General features: G+C 31.7%; 2 protein-coding genes across 2 annotated transcripts; both read right to left on the minus strand.

Annotated features, from left to right (window-relative positions):
• Window positions 1-214: 214 nt before the first annotated feature.
• On the minus strand, window positions 215-1,071 carry LOC132641598 (uncharacterized). The gene has a single exon (XM_060358639.1). The coding sequence runs from the start codon at window positions 800-802 to the stop codon at window positions 329-331; it is 474 nt and encodes a 157-aa protein (XP_060214622.1). The 5' UTR covers window positions 803-1,071; the 3' UTR covers window positions 215-328.
• A 15,212-nt stretch (window positions 1,072-16,283) lies between these two features.
• LOC132639828 (uncharacterized) lies at window positions 16,284-16,739 on the minus strand. Its single transcript, XM_060356229.1, has one exon. It carries the CDS (start codon window positions 16,737-16,739, stop codon window positions 16,284-16,286), a length of 456 nt encoding a protein of 151 aa, XP_060212212.1.
• Between the last annotated feature and the right edge of the window lie 1,937 nt (window positions 16,740-18,676).

Genomic DNA, 18,676 nt, shown 5'->3' on the forward strand with positions numbered 1-18,676 from the left:
TTGATACTTTAAATTCGCACCGAGAAATCTCACTTTGAGAATTACGTGTTCTCTACCAGAGAGAACTTCATTTCTGATGTCCAAGCCTAAATTTCTAATCACGAGAAGGAACCCTTGCAAGTTGCAACTCCACCACACCCTTTGATTGTTTGAAAACTAATTTTGCAAAACAATAAAACAGAGGACTCTTCTGTCCACATAATATCAATAAACATAGAAAAATGGAACTGATGATCATTCAATAGACATAAAATGTTACAACAATTCTCAAACAATCTTATTAACACGTTCTCTACTAATTACATCAAAACTCACATAGATACCTAACTTAATGAAAAAGCAAAATCAAAGGAAAAATAGTAGTAGTAATCATCATCATCTTCATGGTTCTTGATTCTTGAAGAGAGGGTGATGATGATGAAGATTGATCAACATCCGCATGAGGTGGCTTTCTATAATAAAATGGAAACCATGGGACTATTGGTTCTGGTGGTGGTGGTGCTTCACCATTCACAGAATCTGGTGGAGAGTAAATATAAGGATCATTATTATTATAACCAGCTGGTGGTGTTGGATTGATGGTTGATGGAGGGTTTGGGACATACCCCCCACCCCCTTGTGGTGATGGTGGGGTTGTAGTTGCTGGAGGAGGGTTGTTTCCTGTGGGGCTGGTTGGTGGTGGATAACAAGGGTAAGGACATTCTTGGGCTGTGATTCTTGGTGGAAAGTTAAGTAATATTAGTAATGGAAGAACATATAGTAGTAGAGTAATTGAGAGGAGTTGTGTGTGTCTAGAAGGCATGTTTTGTGTTGTGGAAAGAAATGGAAGGAAAAAAGAAGGGAAATGAGTGAAAGAGTATTAAGGAAATGAAGTATAGGTTTGATTTGATAAGGTCCTTTTAGGGAAATATGGAAAGGAAAAAAGAAGGGGAAATGAAAGAAAGGGTATTAAAGAAATAAAGTAGAGAGGTTTGAGTTAATGGGGGTCTTTTTCGAGAAACATAGAAAGGAAATTAAAAAGAAGGAAATAAAGTAGAGAGGTTTGAGTTAATGGGGGTCTTTTTAGAGAAACATAGAAAGGCAAAAAAGAAGGGAAATTACAAAAAAGGTAGAAAGGAAATGAAGTAGAGGTTTGAGTTAATGGGGCCTTTTTAGAGAAACATAGAAAGGAAAAAAAAAAGGGGGAAATGAAAGAAAGGGTATGAAGGTAATGAAGTAGACGTTTGAGTTAATGTGGTTCTTTTAGAGAAACATAGAAAGGCAAAAAGAAGGGAAAATAAAAAATGAATATTAAGGAAATGAAGTAGAGGTTGAGTTAGTGGGGACCTTTTTAGAGAATAATAGACAAAATAGGTTTATATATATATTATATATTTTTAAATCAAGATTGTAGAAAGAAATGAAAGGTAAAAAAGGAAGGGGAAATGAAGAAAAATGGTATTAAGGAAATGAAGTAGAGTTGAGTTAATGGGGTCCTTTTAGAGAAACATAGACAAAGTAGATTTCTCTTCAAGATTGTAGAAAGAAATGAAAGGAAAAAGAAGAAAGGGAAATGAAGAAAAAGGGCTATTAGGGGAATCAATAAAGGGGAGCTAATAGACTTTTGAGTATTGATGGGTTTTCTTAAGGTTTAGGAAAGAGGCAAAAGAGATGCAAAAGTATGGAACAAAAGCAAGAGGCTTTTTGGCCGCTTTGATGTTTTAGATAGGAGAATATTGTCGACCTTGCAAATATTTTTTGTTATTTATTTAATGTTATTAGGTGGCTCAAGTAATTTTAAAATAAGAATTTGTTAAGAAGGTGTCTTTTTGGTGAGTGCGTGTTGTTATAATAAGATAAAAAGTTTAATGGTAAGCTTAGGTGATGGGATGTTTTCATCACTTTGTAGTGGAAACTTCATAGCGTGGTACTCTGAATATGACTCCTCTAGAACCCTCAGAACACGTTAGTTCAGTCCAGCCCAATTTAGTTCCTGTCAAGCTGCTGATATTTTCATTGGTTATTTCTTTAGAGATAATTATTTATAATATATAATTCACTTTTTATTTTTCTTGCAATTTATAATTTTTTGGACCACAATTTAAAGATCGTTTAAAGCAATCTGAAATCTTGTAAGAAGACGTTAGATTACGGTATAAAGTTATGTAATTATTCAAATAATGAATGATAGTCTAATTTTTACATGTAAAGTTGCGAAATGTATGAGTAAATATTAAATTTGAATTTAAATTTTCTGAAAGGATCATTCTCTATTAGCTAGTAGGGCGCAATGGCCCGTGCCAGCACGTACCCAATATTATGAAAATTGAAACTATATATAAATATATATATTTGTCAAAACAAAATGTCACGATAAAAATATGCACAGCCTAATATATATTTTATATATTTTCTAACATGTTAGTTGAACTTTTTGATTTTCACTAATATTTTATGTAGTTACTTAATGATTACTCTTTTCTATATATTGGAAAGGATGATTTCAACATGTATACTTAATGATTACCCTTAAGATTAGAAAAAAAACTAATAAATCTCTCTTGATTTGCTAAAATGAATAAGCAAAAAGAAAAACTTATTCTTTGTATAAGGGACAATTAAGAAGAAAGAAAAGGAATATATGACATTTAATTACTTTTAGTATTTAATCATGATTAACTAATATGAATTATAACCTCATTAAGTCACTTAACTATATTAAATTTACCCAATTTGATATAAACTTGGATGTAGATATACTGGAGATTCTCGTTTATTCAATATCGGACCATTCATAATCGTAATATTTATCTTTCTACGTTATTCAGTAATTTCTTTTGGTGATCACCTCGTTCGCCCTTTTTTTTTTCAATAGGATTTACCCTTCACCAAATTCAAATGGAAATATACGGAGGAAATTTTTTATCCTTCACCAGATTCAAATGGGATATATATGAAGGAAATTAAAGTAAATATGACATTATCGTACGTTAGTGCGTATCAATTTAAAAAGTTATGTGGGCGCACCTATATTCAATGACATTTTAAATGTGAAAGCTCATCTGCAAAATTTATCAAAGACTATATTACGTTGACTATAAGCGTACATGTTGAAATCATGCTTTCTAATACATTACTACTGTATATAATCACCAGTTGGTACACTTTTTCGTTCGTCCGTTTGTAGGCCCAAAAAAAAATTATGGGCCCACATATTAAACACAAATCAACAAATATTAAAAAAAAAAGTGCGATCCCCATATTAAACACAAACCAACTAATATTAAAAAAAAAATTAAAAAGTGGAACCCATCATCTCCAAACTCACGGAGAAAAAAAAATGGACCCCATATTAATAAAAACAAGCAATATAAAAAAAAGTGCATCCCATATTAAAAAAAACAAACAATGTAAAAACAAACGTGCAGACTTTGTATTCGTAGCAAACACTAATATAATAAAGTTTTAGATGCGGAGCACAAACAACAATGTTATATTAATCGTCAGTGGACCCCATATTAACAAAATCAAGCAATATAAAAAAAAGTGAATCCCATATTAAAAAAACAAATAATGTCAAAAAAAAATGTGCAGACTTTATATTCGTAGCAAACACTAACATAATAAAGTTTTACATACGGAGCACAAACTACAATGTTATATCAATCGTGTTTTGAACATTAAAAAAAAAGTAAAAAAAGTGGGCCCACATATTAAAAACGTGCAGACTTTGTATTCGTAGCAGACACTAATATAATAAAGTTTTAGATACGGAGTACAAACTACAATATTAATTGTGGGCCCACATATTAAACACAAACCAACCAATATTAAAAAAAGAAGTAAAAAGGTGGAATCCACCATCTCCAAACTCACGGGAAAAAAAACTGAACCCCATATTAACAAAATAAAGCAATATAAAAAAAAAAGTAAATCCCATATTAAAAAAAAACAATGTCAAAAAAAAAAAAAAAAGTGTAGACTTTGTATTCGTAGCAAACACTAATATAATAAAGTTTTAGTACGGAGCACAAACTACAATGTTATATTAATCGTGTTTTGAACATTAAAATAAAAGAGTAAAAAAAGTGGAACCCACTATCTCTAAACTCACGGGAAAAAAAAAGTGGACCCCATATTAACAAAATCAAGCAATATAAAAAAAAAAGTGAATCCCATTTTAAAAAAACAACAATGTCAAAAAAAACGTGTAGACTTTGTATTCGTAGCAAACACTAATATAATAAAGTTTTAGATACGGAGCATAAACTACAATGTTATATTAATCGTGTTTTGAACATTAAAAAAAAGAAGTAAAAAAAGTGGAACCCACTATCTTTAAACTCACGGGGAAAAACAAAAGTGGACCCCATATTAACAAAATCAAGCAATATAAAAAAAAAGTAAATCCCATATTAAAAAAAACAATGTCAAAAAAAAAAAAAGCGTGGACTTTGTATTCGTAGCAAACACTAATATAATAAAGTTTTCGATACGGAGCACAAACTACAATGTTATATTAATCGTGTTTTGAACATTAAAAAAAAGAAGTAAAAAAAGTGGAACCCACTATCTCTAAACTCACGGGGAAAAAAAAAGTGGACCCCATATTAATAAAATCAAGCAATATAAAAAAAAAAGTGAATCCCATATTAAAAAAACAAACAATGTAAAAAAAAACGTGCAGACTTTGTATTCGTAGCAAACACTAATATAATAAAGTTTTAGATACGGAGCATAAACTACAATATTAAAAAAAAAGTAAAAAAATTGGAACCCACCATCTCCAAACTCACGGGAAAAAAAAGTGGACCCCATATTAACAAAATCAAGCAATATTAAAAAAATCCCATATTAAAAAAAACGTGCAGACTTTGTATTCGTAGCAAACACTAATATAATAAAGTTTTAGATACGGAGCACAAACTATAATGTTATATTAATCGTGTTTTGAATATTTTAAAAAAAAAAGTAAAAAAAGTGGAACCCACTATCTCTAAACTCACAGGAAAAAAAAAGTGGACCCCATATTAACAAAATCAAGCAATATAAAAAAAAAGTGAATCCCATATTAAAAAAACAAACAATGTAAAAAAAAAACGTGCAGACTTTGTATTCGTAGCAAACACTAATATAATAAAGTTTTAGATACGGAATTAATCGTGTTTTGAACATAGTAGGGCACTTTTTCATCGTCCGTTTGTGGGCCCAAAAAAAATTATGGGCCCACATATTAAACACAAACCAACTAATATTAAAAATTAAGAAAATAAGAAAGTGTGGTCCCTATATTAAACACAAACCAACCAATATTAAAAAAAAAAAAAAAGGAGGTAAAAAAAGTGGAACCCACCATCTTCAAACTCACTGAGAAAAAAAAAAAGTGGACCCCATATTACCAAAATCAAGCAATATAAAAAAAAAGTCAATCCCATATTACAAAAACAAACAATGTCAAAAAAAAAAAAAACGTGCAGACTTTGTATTCGTAGCAAACACTAATATAATAAAGTTTTAGATACAGAGCACAAACTACAATGCTATATTAATCGTGTTTTGAATATTTAAAAAGAAAAAAAAGAAGTAAAAAAAGTGGAACCCGCTATCTCCAAACTCACGGGAAAAAAAAGTGGGCCCCATATTAACAAAATCAAGCAATATAAAAAAAAAAGTGAATCCCATATTAAAAAAACAAACAATGTCAAAAAAAAAGTGCAGACTTTGTATTCGTAACAAACACTAATATAATAAAGTTTTAGATAAGGAGCACAAACTGCAATGTTAATTGTGGGCCCACATATTAAACACAAACTAACCAATATTAAAAAAAAAGTGTGGTCCCCATATTAAACACAAACCAACCAATACTTAAAAAAAAAAGTAAAAAAAGTGAAACCACCATCTCCAAACTCACAGGAAAAAAAAGTGAACTCATATTAACAAAATCAAGCAATATAAAAAAAAAGTGAATCCCAATTTAAAAAAATAAATAATGTAAAAAAAAAACGTGCAGACTTTGTATTCGTAACAAACACTAATAAAATAAAGTTTTAGATACGGAGCACAAACTACAATGTTATATATATATATATATATATATATATATATATATATATATATATATATATTATATGCATAAAAATAGTGCAAACTAATAATGTCCAAAAGGGTGTGCCCCATACTAAACAACACCAAGCAATATAAAAAATGGGTCCCATATTAACAAAATCAAGCAATATAAAAAAAAAAAAAACTAAACCTCATATTAAAAAAAAATAATGTAAAAGAAAAAAACAGACTTTTTATTCGTAGTAAACACTAATTTCCAAAGTATCTCATTAAGTCAATAATGATGGATTCATTGCCACGTGCGTATCAATCCATTAGTGGGAGCAAATGAAACTGTTTTTCTTCAAAAAGTTAAATAGTCAAACCATACAGTTTTTTTTTAATATTAGTCTGAGATCTAATCTAGATATTAAACTGTTGTATTTGCTATTCCGCCATGTCATTTATTTGTTATGTTCACTAAAATAAATATACTTAAAATATTTATATTTTAAAATAAGATAGAATAATGTAAAAAGAGATTAATGTCGAAAAAAAATATATCAAATAGAGATCAAATAATGAATAAGGTAAATTATTCAAATTATAATTCTAATCGACGTTTTATTAAAAAACCATGCAAAAGACATCATGACAAGTAAAATAAGTTAAACCAAGAATATTTACCAAAAATTAAAAAAATAGTATTTCGTCGTTTAAATAGAAAATTAATTTCTACTTTGTTTCGTTTTAAACATGTAAAATTAATTTAATAATTTGAATTAGAATTATCCAAATCAAAATTTGATAAAAAATAATAAATATTTTACACCTTTAAATTAATCGAATTAAAATTGAAAGTATCAACTGATGCTTAAATATTGCTATTGTTTTATCTCAGAGAGAGGAAAATAGTTTCCTTTTAAACAAGTCTTCTCTTTTAAAAAATATTAATAAATTTGCCGATTTTGTATTCGTAGCAAACATTAATATAATAAAATTTTAGATACGGAGCACAAACTATAATGTTATATTAATCGTGTTTTGAACATAATATATAGTCTATATATATATATAATCACTATTCAAAGACAATTACATACACATAGATGCACTATAATCTAAAGTGTTGGACCCGTGCGCACTAGGCCGTCTAGTAGAAAGAATATTTGTCGTCTCAACTCCGCCTTTCGTTTGAAAAGGCATCTAAAATATTGTGGAGGTTTTCACAAATACAATGAGTTGAGGTTATTATTTATATTTTGAAAATTTATATTACTCTCCCCTCTTAATTTGTATATGACATAATCCGAATTTCAAGAGTCAAATAAGAAAAAATTTATCGCGATTTATTTGTATGTCCCTTAAATATTGTAAATCATTAATTCTTGCGACTTATAATATTTTTTTTTATGTAATTTCTAAATATATAAATTATTTTTTAAAAACTTTAAATATTGCATGTCCGAATGAATAGTCAAAATAAAAAAAATTGACTCTCAAAATTCGGACTATATCGTATAAAGCGGGACGGGAGGAGTAATAAATTTGGCGTACAATAGGAAGAACAGAATAATTACGTTTATTCAATTGCTCACAGGCTTTACTTAGATGTCTAAATCTGGTACACTATTGAATGACAAATTTAAGAAGGGCTGTATTTTTTAAATTGTTCACAAAATAATAGACAATGCATGTGCTGTTTAATTATTCATAAAGTTTGCCGGACCGATTAAACATGGCACAATGTTAATTCTATTATTATTATTATTATTATTATTATTATTATTATTATTATTATTATTATTATATCAAGATAATTGTACTTTGTGGCCCCCTTTATTCTAAACTGAACAATATTGCCAACCGGCCAACCCATGGCGTACACAGAATTTTTCGTAAGCGGTGTCACATTTTAAAATGAAAACAAATAACGTCATATTTAAAAAGTAGCATAATATAAATGAAACACAACTCTATACTCCTATAACTCTCCCCGATGAATTTTCGTTTTTTGAAATGTATTTAAAATAACCTCACTAGAAATAATATTGGACGCGTCATTTTTCTATATAAGGAGCCAAATGATCACTAGAAACTCTTTGTTCATTTGATTCCGCAAATTGTCTTAATCAATTTTTGTTGATGAGAAAAAAGATAGAAGAAAAAAATATAGCACACAGCTAAGTAGGGATGCAGCATCCTTAAGCATTTACCGATCTTGGACAAGAAGATGCTCCTGTATCTGTACACACGAGGGTGAGAATTTTCTTTTTAAAAAAGAATGAAGCTGGTTAGTCTCGAACTCACGACATCTAACCAGAAAATGAGGCGCCTAACAAACTGCGCTCTGTCACTATTTGTGTCAGGGACTGCCACTTATTCTACTTATCCTCGTTATATTGCTTCTGCCTTCCAATTATGTATACGTATTTATTAAAATTTTCTGGCGAAGCAGTGTCCCGTGACACCCTTCGGCCTAACCTAAATCCCCCCGGGCATTTTGTAAAGGGAAGAAATCAACAAGCTAGGAAGTAGGGAGGGGACACAACAACTCAATTTGGAAACTTCTCAAAAATGACACTTCTTGCTAAATCATGATGTACTCCATTTAAAAAAAAAAAAAAAAACTGATGTCCTGCATTCAACATTACTAATAATAATAATAAGTCAAATTGAGACTTCAAGGTTATTGCTCGAGATTTAAAATTATTTTCTTGGATCTTGTTTAATTTTTCGTAGTTCCTTGGTTGCTTCCTTTATCTTGAAAATCACCATACAATTGTCAAATCAGGCCCTAAAAGTCATGTAACTTTTACATATATATTTTGGAGTTATACAATAGGTACTTGTCGTGCAAAATAATTCTTACAATATCAATGATCACCCAAAAGATAATTGCATGTAATATTTACTTAAAACCTGAGGTTAGCAACATAAAATATAAGACATGTTACTTATTATAACATGAGTTTAAATAAATTGAATGTGCAAGCTTCTTTAAAAAATAAAAAAAAATAAAAAATTGTAGTGTTAAGTTAAATCGTACTCTTGGCATATGTGTAATTCGCATATACGAAGTTGCATGTGGACGAAAAGAAAATAGCTAGCTAGCTCAAGCATCCATTTGTTGACTGTTGAAAAAAAGTGTGTGGTCGAATATTCAAGAATTGATTATTCCACACGCAACACAAATTGGAAACGTGGCGCCAGTGTTTTTTCTTTCCCTACTAGACCCATCTGATATTTGATATTTACGGGTTCGATTAATTTTGATCCATATCGCGTAATTCATTAAAAAGAGTCGCAAAAAAAATTATAGCAGCTTCTGTATCCATTAATTATCCACCTTCTAGCATCTGCAGTACGGAATTTTCCTCACATTTTCTACAATCACTTGCTAATCTATCTAATACTTCGACAAAAGTCATCATTTCTTCTTGCCCAATTTTTTTTTTTTTTTTTTTTTTAAATCTTAGGAATGAGCTAGAAGATATGTTTTTATATAGGGAAAATACATTAAAACCCCCTAACGTATAGCCAGATTAATTATAACGCACTCAATCTTTGCAGGCGACCTATTACCCCCCGGTCTTAATTTTTCAGTATTTTAGTAGCATTTTTTGGCTGACGTGGCAAAAAAAAAAAATTGAAGCCCAGTCGCACAGTGGAGAGTGTTGCACACTCTCAGTCACGTCACCGCCACTTTTTTTTTCATTTCACTGCCACTTCTTTTTTCATTTGATTTTTTTAGTAGCATTTTGATTTCACTGCCACTTTTTTTTTTCATTTTGATTTTTTTTTCATTTGATTTTTTTAGTAGCATTTTGATTTTTTTTTCATTTGATTTTTTTTTTCATTTCACTGCCATTTGAAAATGCTGCGGTGGCGGCGGTGGTTGCTGCTGCTGCTGCCTTGTTGCTGCTACGGTGGAGGCGACGGCGGCGGTGCGGCGGCGGCAGCGGCGGTGGTTGTTGCTGCTGCTGCTGCTACGGTGTTGCTGCTGCGGTGGCGGCGGCGGCAGCGGTGGAGGCGGAGGTGTGGCGGCGGTTGCAGCGGTGGTTGAGGAGAAAGAAGAAAAAAGAGAAAAATAAGAAAGAGAGGGAGGGTGGGGGTGGGTGAGAGGATAAAATATAAATAAATTTTTAAAAATTAATTTTTATTAAAATATCACATTTGGACCATTTTCACTCGTCATATTTTTTTTTTGCCACGTCAGCCAAAAATGCTATTAAAATACTGAAAAACTAAGACGGGGGGGGGGGGGGTAATAAGTCGCCCGCAAAGGTTGGGTGCGTCATAATTAATCCGGCTATATGTTGGGGGTTTTAATGTATTTTCCCAATTATATATAAGTAAACAAGTCTTGCTTTCCTTCATCAATGATGGATAAAGTTCACTTGTTCATTGTATTTTCCGCTATTTCGCAATTCACATTACACCTCATCTTTAAAATCAAATAAATTCAAGGTCTTTAAAGCCTAACAATTCCAACATGAATGAGGAATGACTATATTATGCATGAAAAAATTAAGTAATATTTAGTCTATGTCATAAATCTTCTTTATTTCCACAATTCGAATCAAATACTGTTAATTACAGGTATATAAAAAATGTCATTCATCTAATACACTCGTTTGATAGTAGTGCTGCTGCTAATGGTTACTTTACCAGTCGTTACTATTATCATTGAAAAGATTCACATCAAGTTCAGTTTATAGTGACACAGAAAATGTTTTCGTGGGAGGGATTTGTCTCTATGGAAAAACACTACTATTCTTAAACAACTGGGACAAATATTTTGTTTTTTTGCATTACGAATATAAAAATTATTGGTATTATTGATTTCATTTAAGATTGAGAGAGATGCCCTGATGGTGGAGACATGTGGGCCAAAAGGGAAAAGAGAAGGCACCATGAAGTTCTTCATCTCAAAGGAATAAACTCAAAATATGTCCAAAACTGTCAAATTATCAGTTTCTTAACTACCAATTAACAAAAAGCACCAAATACCAATTAACATAAAGCACCAAGCCTAAGGTTCATTGTTTGTTGAGTTGTCTTTTTCATCTTTCTTTATTCACTTATCACTAGGATGATTCATCTGTCTTATCCAATTAACCTATTACACATTGATGTGTAGTAGCTATGTAGTATAGTCTTGTCTATTTAAAAGCGGGTAGGTGGGGATTAAGAGTAAGAACATTGATGAAAGATTAAAAATAAAATTCTAGATTTATGATAGTCCTGACTTGTTATATGGTTTTGGTTGAATGCATATAGAAATTAATTGTCTCGGTCATTTAGTTTAGAAATGCATCATAAGAATATATAAGTGAAATAATAATTTAAAAGAATTGTATTGAGTATTCTTTTTAAAGGTGAAACGTTATTGATATTAGTTTAAAGGTATACCATGGAAAACTCAAAAATGCAAGTACAATTATTAATTTAATTTGTTTTCTCCAAAAAGAATTTTATTAGGAGAAATCGTCATTCTTCCCCACTTAAATAACATTTTTTTGCACGGATTGCCCTTCTTTTGGGGTAGTCTTTAAATTTTGCCCCTTATATTTGTAGTCTTTAAATTTTGCCCTTCGCTTGGATACCTGAGGTTCTGGGTTCGAACCCCCGCTCAGGCATAAAATAAAAAAATAATTTCGCAAGGCAGGGCTGGGGGAGTGTATGCCGGATCCGGCATAAAGTCCTTAAGGAAAAACTAAAGTTATGCCGGAGGGGGCATAACTTTTCCTCAAGGTATAGTTTAGTTATGCCTTATGGGGCAAAACTTTTCCTAAAGGAACTATGCCTTATGAGACAGACTTTTAATTAAGGCATAACCAAAAGTATGCCCATAAGGCATAACCAAAAGTATGCCCATAAGGCAGAACTTTTTCTTAAGGTATAGACTTTGCCTTATAAGACAAACTTTTAGTTATGCCTTAAGGAAAAATTCCGCCTTATATGGCATACTATAAAAGTTTGCCCATTAAAAGTATGCCCCCACCGGCATAAACTTGTGAAGGAATTACCAAAGTTATGCCGGACCCAGCATACTTATGCCAAGTCTGCCCATAAGGCATAAGTATGCCGGGTCCGACATAAGTTTGGTAATTTCTTAACAAGTTTATGTCGGTGGGGGCATACTTTTAATGGGCAAACTCTTATGCCGGACCCGGTATAAACTTGTGAAGGAATTACCAAAGTTATGCCGGACCCAGCATACTTATGCCAAGTCTGCCCATAAGGCATAAGTATGCCGGGTCCGGCACAACTTTGGTAATTCCTTCACAAGTGTATGCCGATGGGGGCATAGCGAAATTTAAACTCTGCCTTGCGATTTTTTTTTTTTAAATTTTAACTGTGTGGGAGTTCGAACCTGGAACCCATGAGATTTAGCCGAAGGGCAAAATTTAAAGATTTCAAATATGAGGGGCAAAATTTAAAGACCACCCCAAAAGAAGGGCAATTCTGTAAATTGCCCCTTAAATAAACTATATGAGATAAGAGGAAATCAGTAAGTACAATATTCCGCGGGCCGGTAAATAAAGTGAAAGATTAGGTGAATTGAGGATGCTTTTGTTCTAAATTTCAGTGCGTAAGCTAATCCTACTTTTTGACTTGCTCAGTACCAATATGTGATATAATTGATTTTAGAGAAAAGAAGATATTTGAAATTTATGATTTAAAATAAATTATTAATATTTTTGGAATTGTAAATTATTTCATTAAAGATAAAAGAGGAAGTTTTAAGTTAAACTATTTCTAAATATAAAAATGTATCATTCTTTTTGAGACAGACTAAAAAGGAAAGTGTATTGTATAAATTGGGACTGGGAGAGTAGTGTTTTCTGCATTTTATAAAGCAATTACATGGACCATTCAAGAGTGTCATAGAGTGACCAAAATTTTCTCACGCTTAACTAAAAATTTTGAATTTGAGTATCGTGAATAAAGAGATTGTCGTCAACATGAATTGCCTTGACAAATGCTAGTTACTATATGAGTTTCAATGAAGCCAATTTAGTCATTAATAAAATCAGTAAATAAATTACATATATGATTAGGAAAAAGGAAAAGCAATTGCACGGAAATGTGGAAACATATGACCACCCCAAAGTTACACACTTTCTTCATGGTAACGTTAAGTGGTTTGTGTCGTAGACAACCAACAAAATGAGTATCTCATTCAAAATATAATATAAAGTGCTAGCCTTTATGCAACAAGCTGGAAAATTCTCCTAAAGTTAGAATATTAGTAGTATTATATAAACCTTTTTTCTTCTTGAAAAAAACTCAAAGGGAATAAAAGTGGAATTTTCCAACCAAAAAATAGATGGATAAAGAACATAGCATCTTAAAAAAAAAAAAAAAAAAAAAAAAAACAAACAAAGAAGCTTATAGTTTCCTGGGATTTGAAAGAATTTACTCCCTTTCCCTATTCTTTTTTATCCTTTCGGTATCTTTCCCTTTATTTATTTATTTTGGATATCTTGGGACCAGATTGCTATGTTCACATAAATTTTCTTTCCACGGTTTGATTAAATTTAATAATTAGAATTAGTACTCATATTTTCGAATTTAAAGGATCCAAACTATTAAGAAGAATAATAACAGGATTATTTTAAGCCTTTCCCAAACTTAAGAACCGTCTTTGCCATTTTCGAAAATTCAGAGAAGTGAAACAACTTTTAGAGTTGGACAAATAGACAAATCATAGGAGAGTTAATATGTTACAGATACCCATTTGTTTCACATCAAATCAGAACTTGTAGTTGTCCATGTTCTGTTGTCGATTAATTAATAACCAATTGCGAACTCATTTTTATTCGATCATAGATTGGTCCAAGAACGAGAGTCAGCTTCTAACATCAAGTCCGCTGTTCCTCAACAGCTCGTGGTAGAGCGGTCGGCTCTTAACCAATTGATTGTAGATTCGAATCCTATTTAGGGAGATTTTTTAGTTATCTCTTTTCTGACCTGACAACCCTTGTTCTTCTCTTTTGTTTTTAAAGTGGCAAAATTGTAGGACATCGAAATCAGTAAGTTGATTTTCTTGATTTTTATTCCTCACTTTTATGTAGGTTAATTTGATTTGTTGTTGAGATAAAAATTCATCCATCCTAAACAAGTGATCGCGAATCAAATCATAAGTATAAATTGACAGAGAAAACTTCTTCCTCTGATAAGCTTTATGCGATGCAAATTTATATTAATCAAAATTTAGATAACTAAACACCAAAAAAAAAAAAAAAAAAAAAAAGATAAACTTTCCAATGATTCCATGGCCAGAAAAACATTTTCCTGATGAAATTAAAAACTGAACCAATACCGGCACATGGGTTAGTAAGCCACCAAAGTGTAAAATTATAGGCACACAATTTGACAAATTCACTCTACCAAGTCTCGAGATTCAATGAATGATATATGCCACCTAAACACGTCGTGCTTTAATTGAAACTTCAAATAGTTTATTGTAGCTTTTGGGACCACCCCCCGCCCCCGGGGCACCCAACCTTTCTTGGAATATAATGGGGTATAAAGTGGATTCTAGAGTTTGTAAAACCGAAGTTGATCTCAGCCCCCCACACAACAAACTCTGACATCAAAATCTTTATGGTAAAAGAACTTTTAGAACCTTCTTTTCTTTTAAAAAACCACAAAAATGTTTATTTCTACAATGATAGTGTTGGAATTATATTGTGCAAGCTTCAACTATTTTATTAAGTATTTATTTTTCGCCAGCACATATATCACATCAAAATTTTAGCACTTATAACCACCTATTTTATTATTGTTATTGAGATTCATAACAATGTTAATCTAATTGTTATCTCACTTCTTTAATCATTATGCCACCCCGCGGAATATTTTATCCAAAAAGTTCGCGAATTGGGTCTCATTCTTTTTTAACCAACTTTATGAAGCGATTAAGTAATCTATATATCTAGTAGTATTTGCATTACATCATGAAATTAGCTTATAGTTATCAAACGTTGATTTTTGTGGGAGAAAAGTTTGTCATTTAGATAACAATTTTGAAGGGTAGCTTAAAATTGGTATCAATACAACTATAAAAGGCTTTACTAATTGAGATATTTGTGGTCGCATTTAATTAATAATTTACACAAAATCCCCAATCCAGTTTCCTGTCAAAATCGACGAATTAAACGTGTCAACCCAATAGATAGTGTGGGTCCAATTGCAATAGAATCATTATTATTATCTTGTTTGGTTATTTAATTATTAGTTTGGTTATTTAATTTGTTAATCCACTTCCTCTCCAATCCCCCAAGCCCACCTCCCAAATGCTAATTAACGTTTGTTTTTTCAATCATTTCAGTAATTAAACAATTCTAACTAATTATCAAGTATCAATACTAAACACTCAAGGACGTAGTTTAACGTCAATGAAGTGAAGAAAAATCATGAAAAATTATAATTCAGACAAAAGATAATACGTAGCAAGTTATTATTTATCATCTGCCTTGATTGTAGTAGGCATAGTAATAGACCGTCATCATCAGTAATAATGTAATGATATTTAATGAAATAGTTCAGATGCACATAAATTGATTAAACAATTTTTATTTTAAGAAAATAATAACATACGGAGCTGATGTTGCCACGATCATACGCGATAACATTTGCTTAGTACAGCCTAACCAATTAGTGTGCCCAAAAAGGAGCCAAAAGAAAAAGACTTTTCTAACCAGTGCACTAGAAAAAAAAATGCATAAATTAATAGACACTAAATTCTTCACTGAAATTGAAGACTCAATAACTACCTTATCTTCTGACTGAAACCCATAACCTTTTTTTTCTCTCTTTATTTTAATCAATTTTCCCATAAGGAGATGACGATATTCACAAGAAAAAGTACAGTGGAAAATAAAGGGAAAAAAAAAAAATAGGAAATAGCTATCATGAGCAGACGATCGATAACTTGTCTCTTGAAATAGGATAGACATTTACTTTTGCAACAATCAATAACTTGTCTCTTGAAATAGGATAGACATTTAATTTTGCAACAATCACAAGTGGAAGAAAATTTAGAAGGTTATGGAACTATATGAAGCACATGAATATCAAGATTACAGCTAAGGACCGACTTACTAATAATAGAATTAGAATATATTCGTAGCCACTAAATTATTGGTCTTTGAAATTTGCCGTTTCTCCTCCTCTTCTTCTTCGTCTTATTCTTCTTGTTTTACACACAGAATTTGATTTGATCTTTCATCAAGTACTCAATTTCACCAAAACAAAAGCAATCCCAAGAAGAATCCACTGATCAAAAGTGAAAATCCACTAGAAAAGCTCCTTTTTGCACCACCAACGTCATGGTCAACGGGGTACAAATCCCCTGGTGGACCAGTCATATAGATATATTGTGAATTTGGAGAATAGGGAACATTTTCCCCACCACCTCCTCCTCCTCCGCCGCAACCATCGGAACAAGGAGGAGGAGGGCAGTTAGGGCCGCTTGGCGGTTTCTTTGGTGGTGGCGGTGATGGTGATGGTGGTGGCAGATCGGGTGGAGGTGGTGGTGGTGAAGGTGGAGGTGGTGGTGGTGAAGGTGGATTACAAGGTTTGTCACAAGGACAACCTCCACACTTGCTCTCACCCTCATCGAGTTTTCGTGGATTCAATCCATTGGCTATATGTATAGCCACCACAAAAAATAAGAGAAAAATCACGAGTCGCGGCATGTTCAGAGGCCTGTTGGTGAAAACCTTCGAATTCTTGATAGATGTGTGAATTTCTTCTTCTTCTTCCTTAGAAGAAAGATATTATGTTAAGTAGGTGAGAAGTGAGGAAATGAAAGTGTATTGGAGAAACGAGAGAGGGCTTGTTTGTTACGCTTCTTGAGAATATTGCATGGAAGTTGCAAGAGAAAGGAATTTAAGTAGTTGGTTTTGAGTACTTTGTTGTGGGAGTGGGGCTGGGGGTGGCTGTTATGAAATGGAAGAAACCAGAGAGAAAATTGAAGAAAAAATAAACTATAACTCTTTGTATTGATTCTTATATTGAAAAATACTACATCTCTATTTATACAGAAATAGAGAATCAATAAAAGAAAATATATTATTTTCCTTATAGACAGTAAACTAAAAGGAAAGTAACAAACAATAACAACATATTCAGTGTAATCCTACACGTGAGGTTTGTGGAGGGTAGGATGCACGCAAACTATACCTTTACCTTTTATGGGGTAGAGAGAATGTTTCCGATAGACCCTAGCTTGACTCAAAAGAAACGTAGCCAAGATTAAAAAAAAAAGTAAACGTTATATTCCTAGACTAAAGAGACAGTAAATATTATACCATTAATGTAAATCATAAAATATTAACCCAATTAAATTCTAAAGGGGAGGGGTTGTTACATTATTAATTTTTAGAGTAATAGAAGAGTTTGATGATGACGTGTCTCTCATATGTGTGGGATTTATTGGCTTAATCTATAAGGCAATTAACAAATGCATGTGGATGGTCCAATTTGTGTCCCCACCATTAGACTCCTTTTCTATATCTAAATATTCTTATGGAGTTGATTTAATTTTTTAAGCCGGTTATTTCGTTTGATTAATTGTCAATCAACATACTTTGTACATCTACGAAGCATGTATGCTTTCAATAATTGTACCCTTTTTAGGTAATTAAATACTTTAATCTAGTATCCTGTGTCTGGAGAAGTGGCAATCCCAATTATTGAACATGAACAATGAAATTTGGAGTATTTTGGGTAGTTGAATTTGGTATAATGGGGACTACAATTAATTTACTTAGTTTTTGCATTTTGGAAGTCAAAGTGATGGTTTAATATGCTTTGGTGCATGTGGGACGTTCCTTTTATCTCGTCCTACTCAAAAGTAGGAAATTCTTGCAATTTAAAGGGAACAATATTTATTCTCTTTTACTTATTTATACTAAAATATTGGAATCGGGAAACCAATTATAAATATTCTTGCAAAGATGGAAAACAAAAGGGGGAGAAAAAATAAAGATGGCTTTGTATATGGCTAGCAAGGGCGGATCTAGAAGCCTGCATATGGGTTTACAGAAATATATTTAGAAATTTACTAAATATATATAAATATTTAACTGTAAACTCATCTATTATTGTAATATTCGCCGTAAAAATTTATAAACTATAAATTTTGGATCGCCTTGCTGGCCAAAAAATATTCAGAAGTACAACTTACTATTTCTAAATTTAATTTACACAAAGTTGAGCACTACATTATAATCTTGAATGTTCCCCTATTTTGCTCTCCATGCCTTAATATCACGAGAATATGCAATGATCATAAGAAATTAGACGAAGTCAAAATGCTGGTCGACTTAACAGTTAACAGTGTGAAACTTTAATTGAAAATTGGAAACTTGTAAGGTTGGTCCGTCTATTGGGTCTACTGGATTGAATTATGGAGGAGACGTGTTGCTGTCGTAGACGACTTTGAAAGCAACTTAGTCAACCATAATACAATAGAGTCCAACTAATAAAAAAGTCTGGTGTATTGGATGTTTAAAACTGTGTACAGCAATTTTCTAAATTTTTATTTTCAGTATTTTATTTTTCCGCCCGATGTCCGCTATCCGCATTAGAGACCGACTATATTTGAATTCACACTGCGCAGGGCCTATTT

The sequence above is a fragment of the Lycium barbarum genome, chromosome 5 (assembly GCF_019175385.1).
Source record: "Lycium barbarum isolate Lr01 chromosome 5, ASM1917538v2, whole genome shotgun sequence".
Classification (NCBI taxonomy): domain Eukaryota; kingdom Viridiplantae; phylum Streptophyta; class Magnoliopsida; order Solanales; family Solanaceae; genus Lycium; species Lycium barbarum.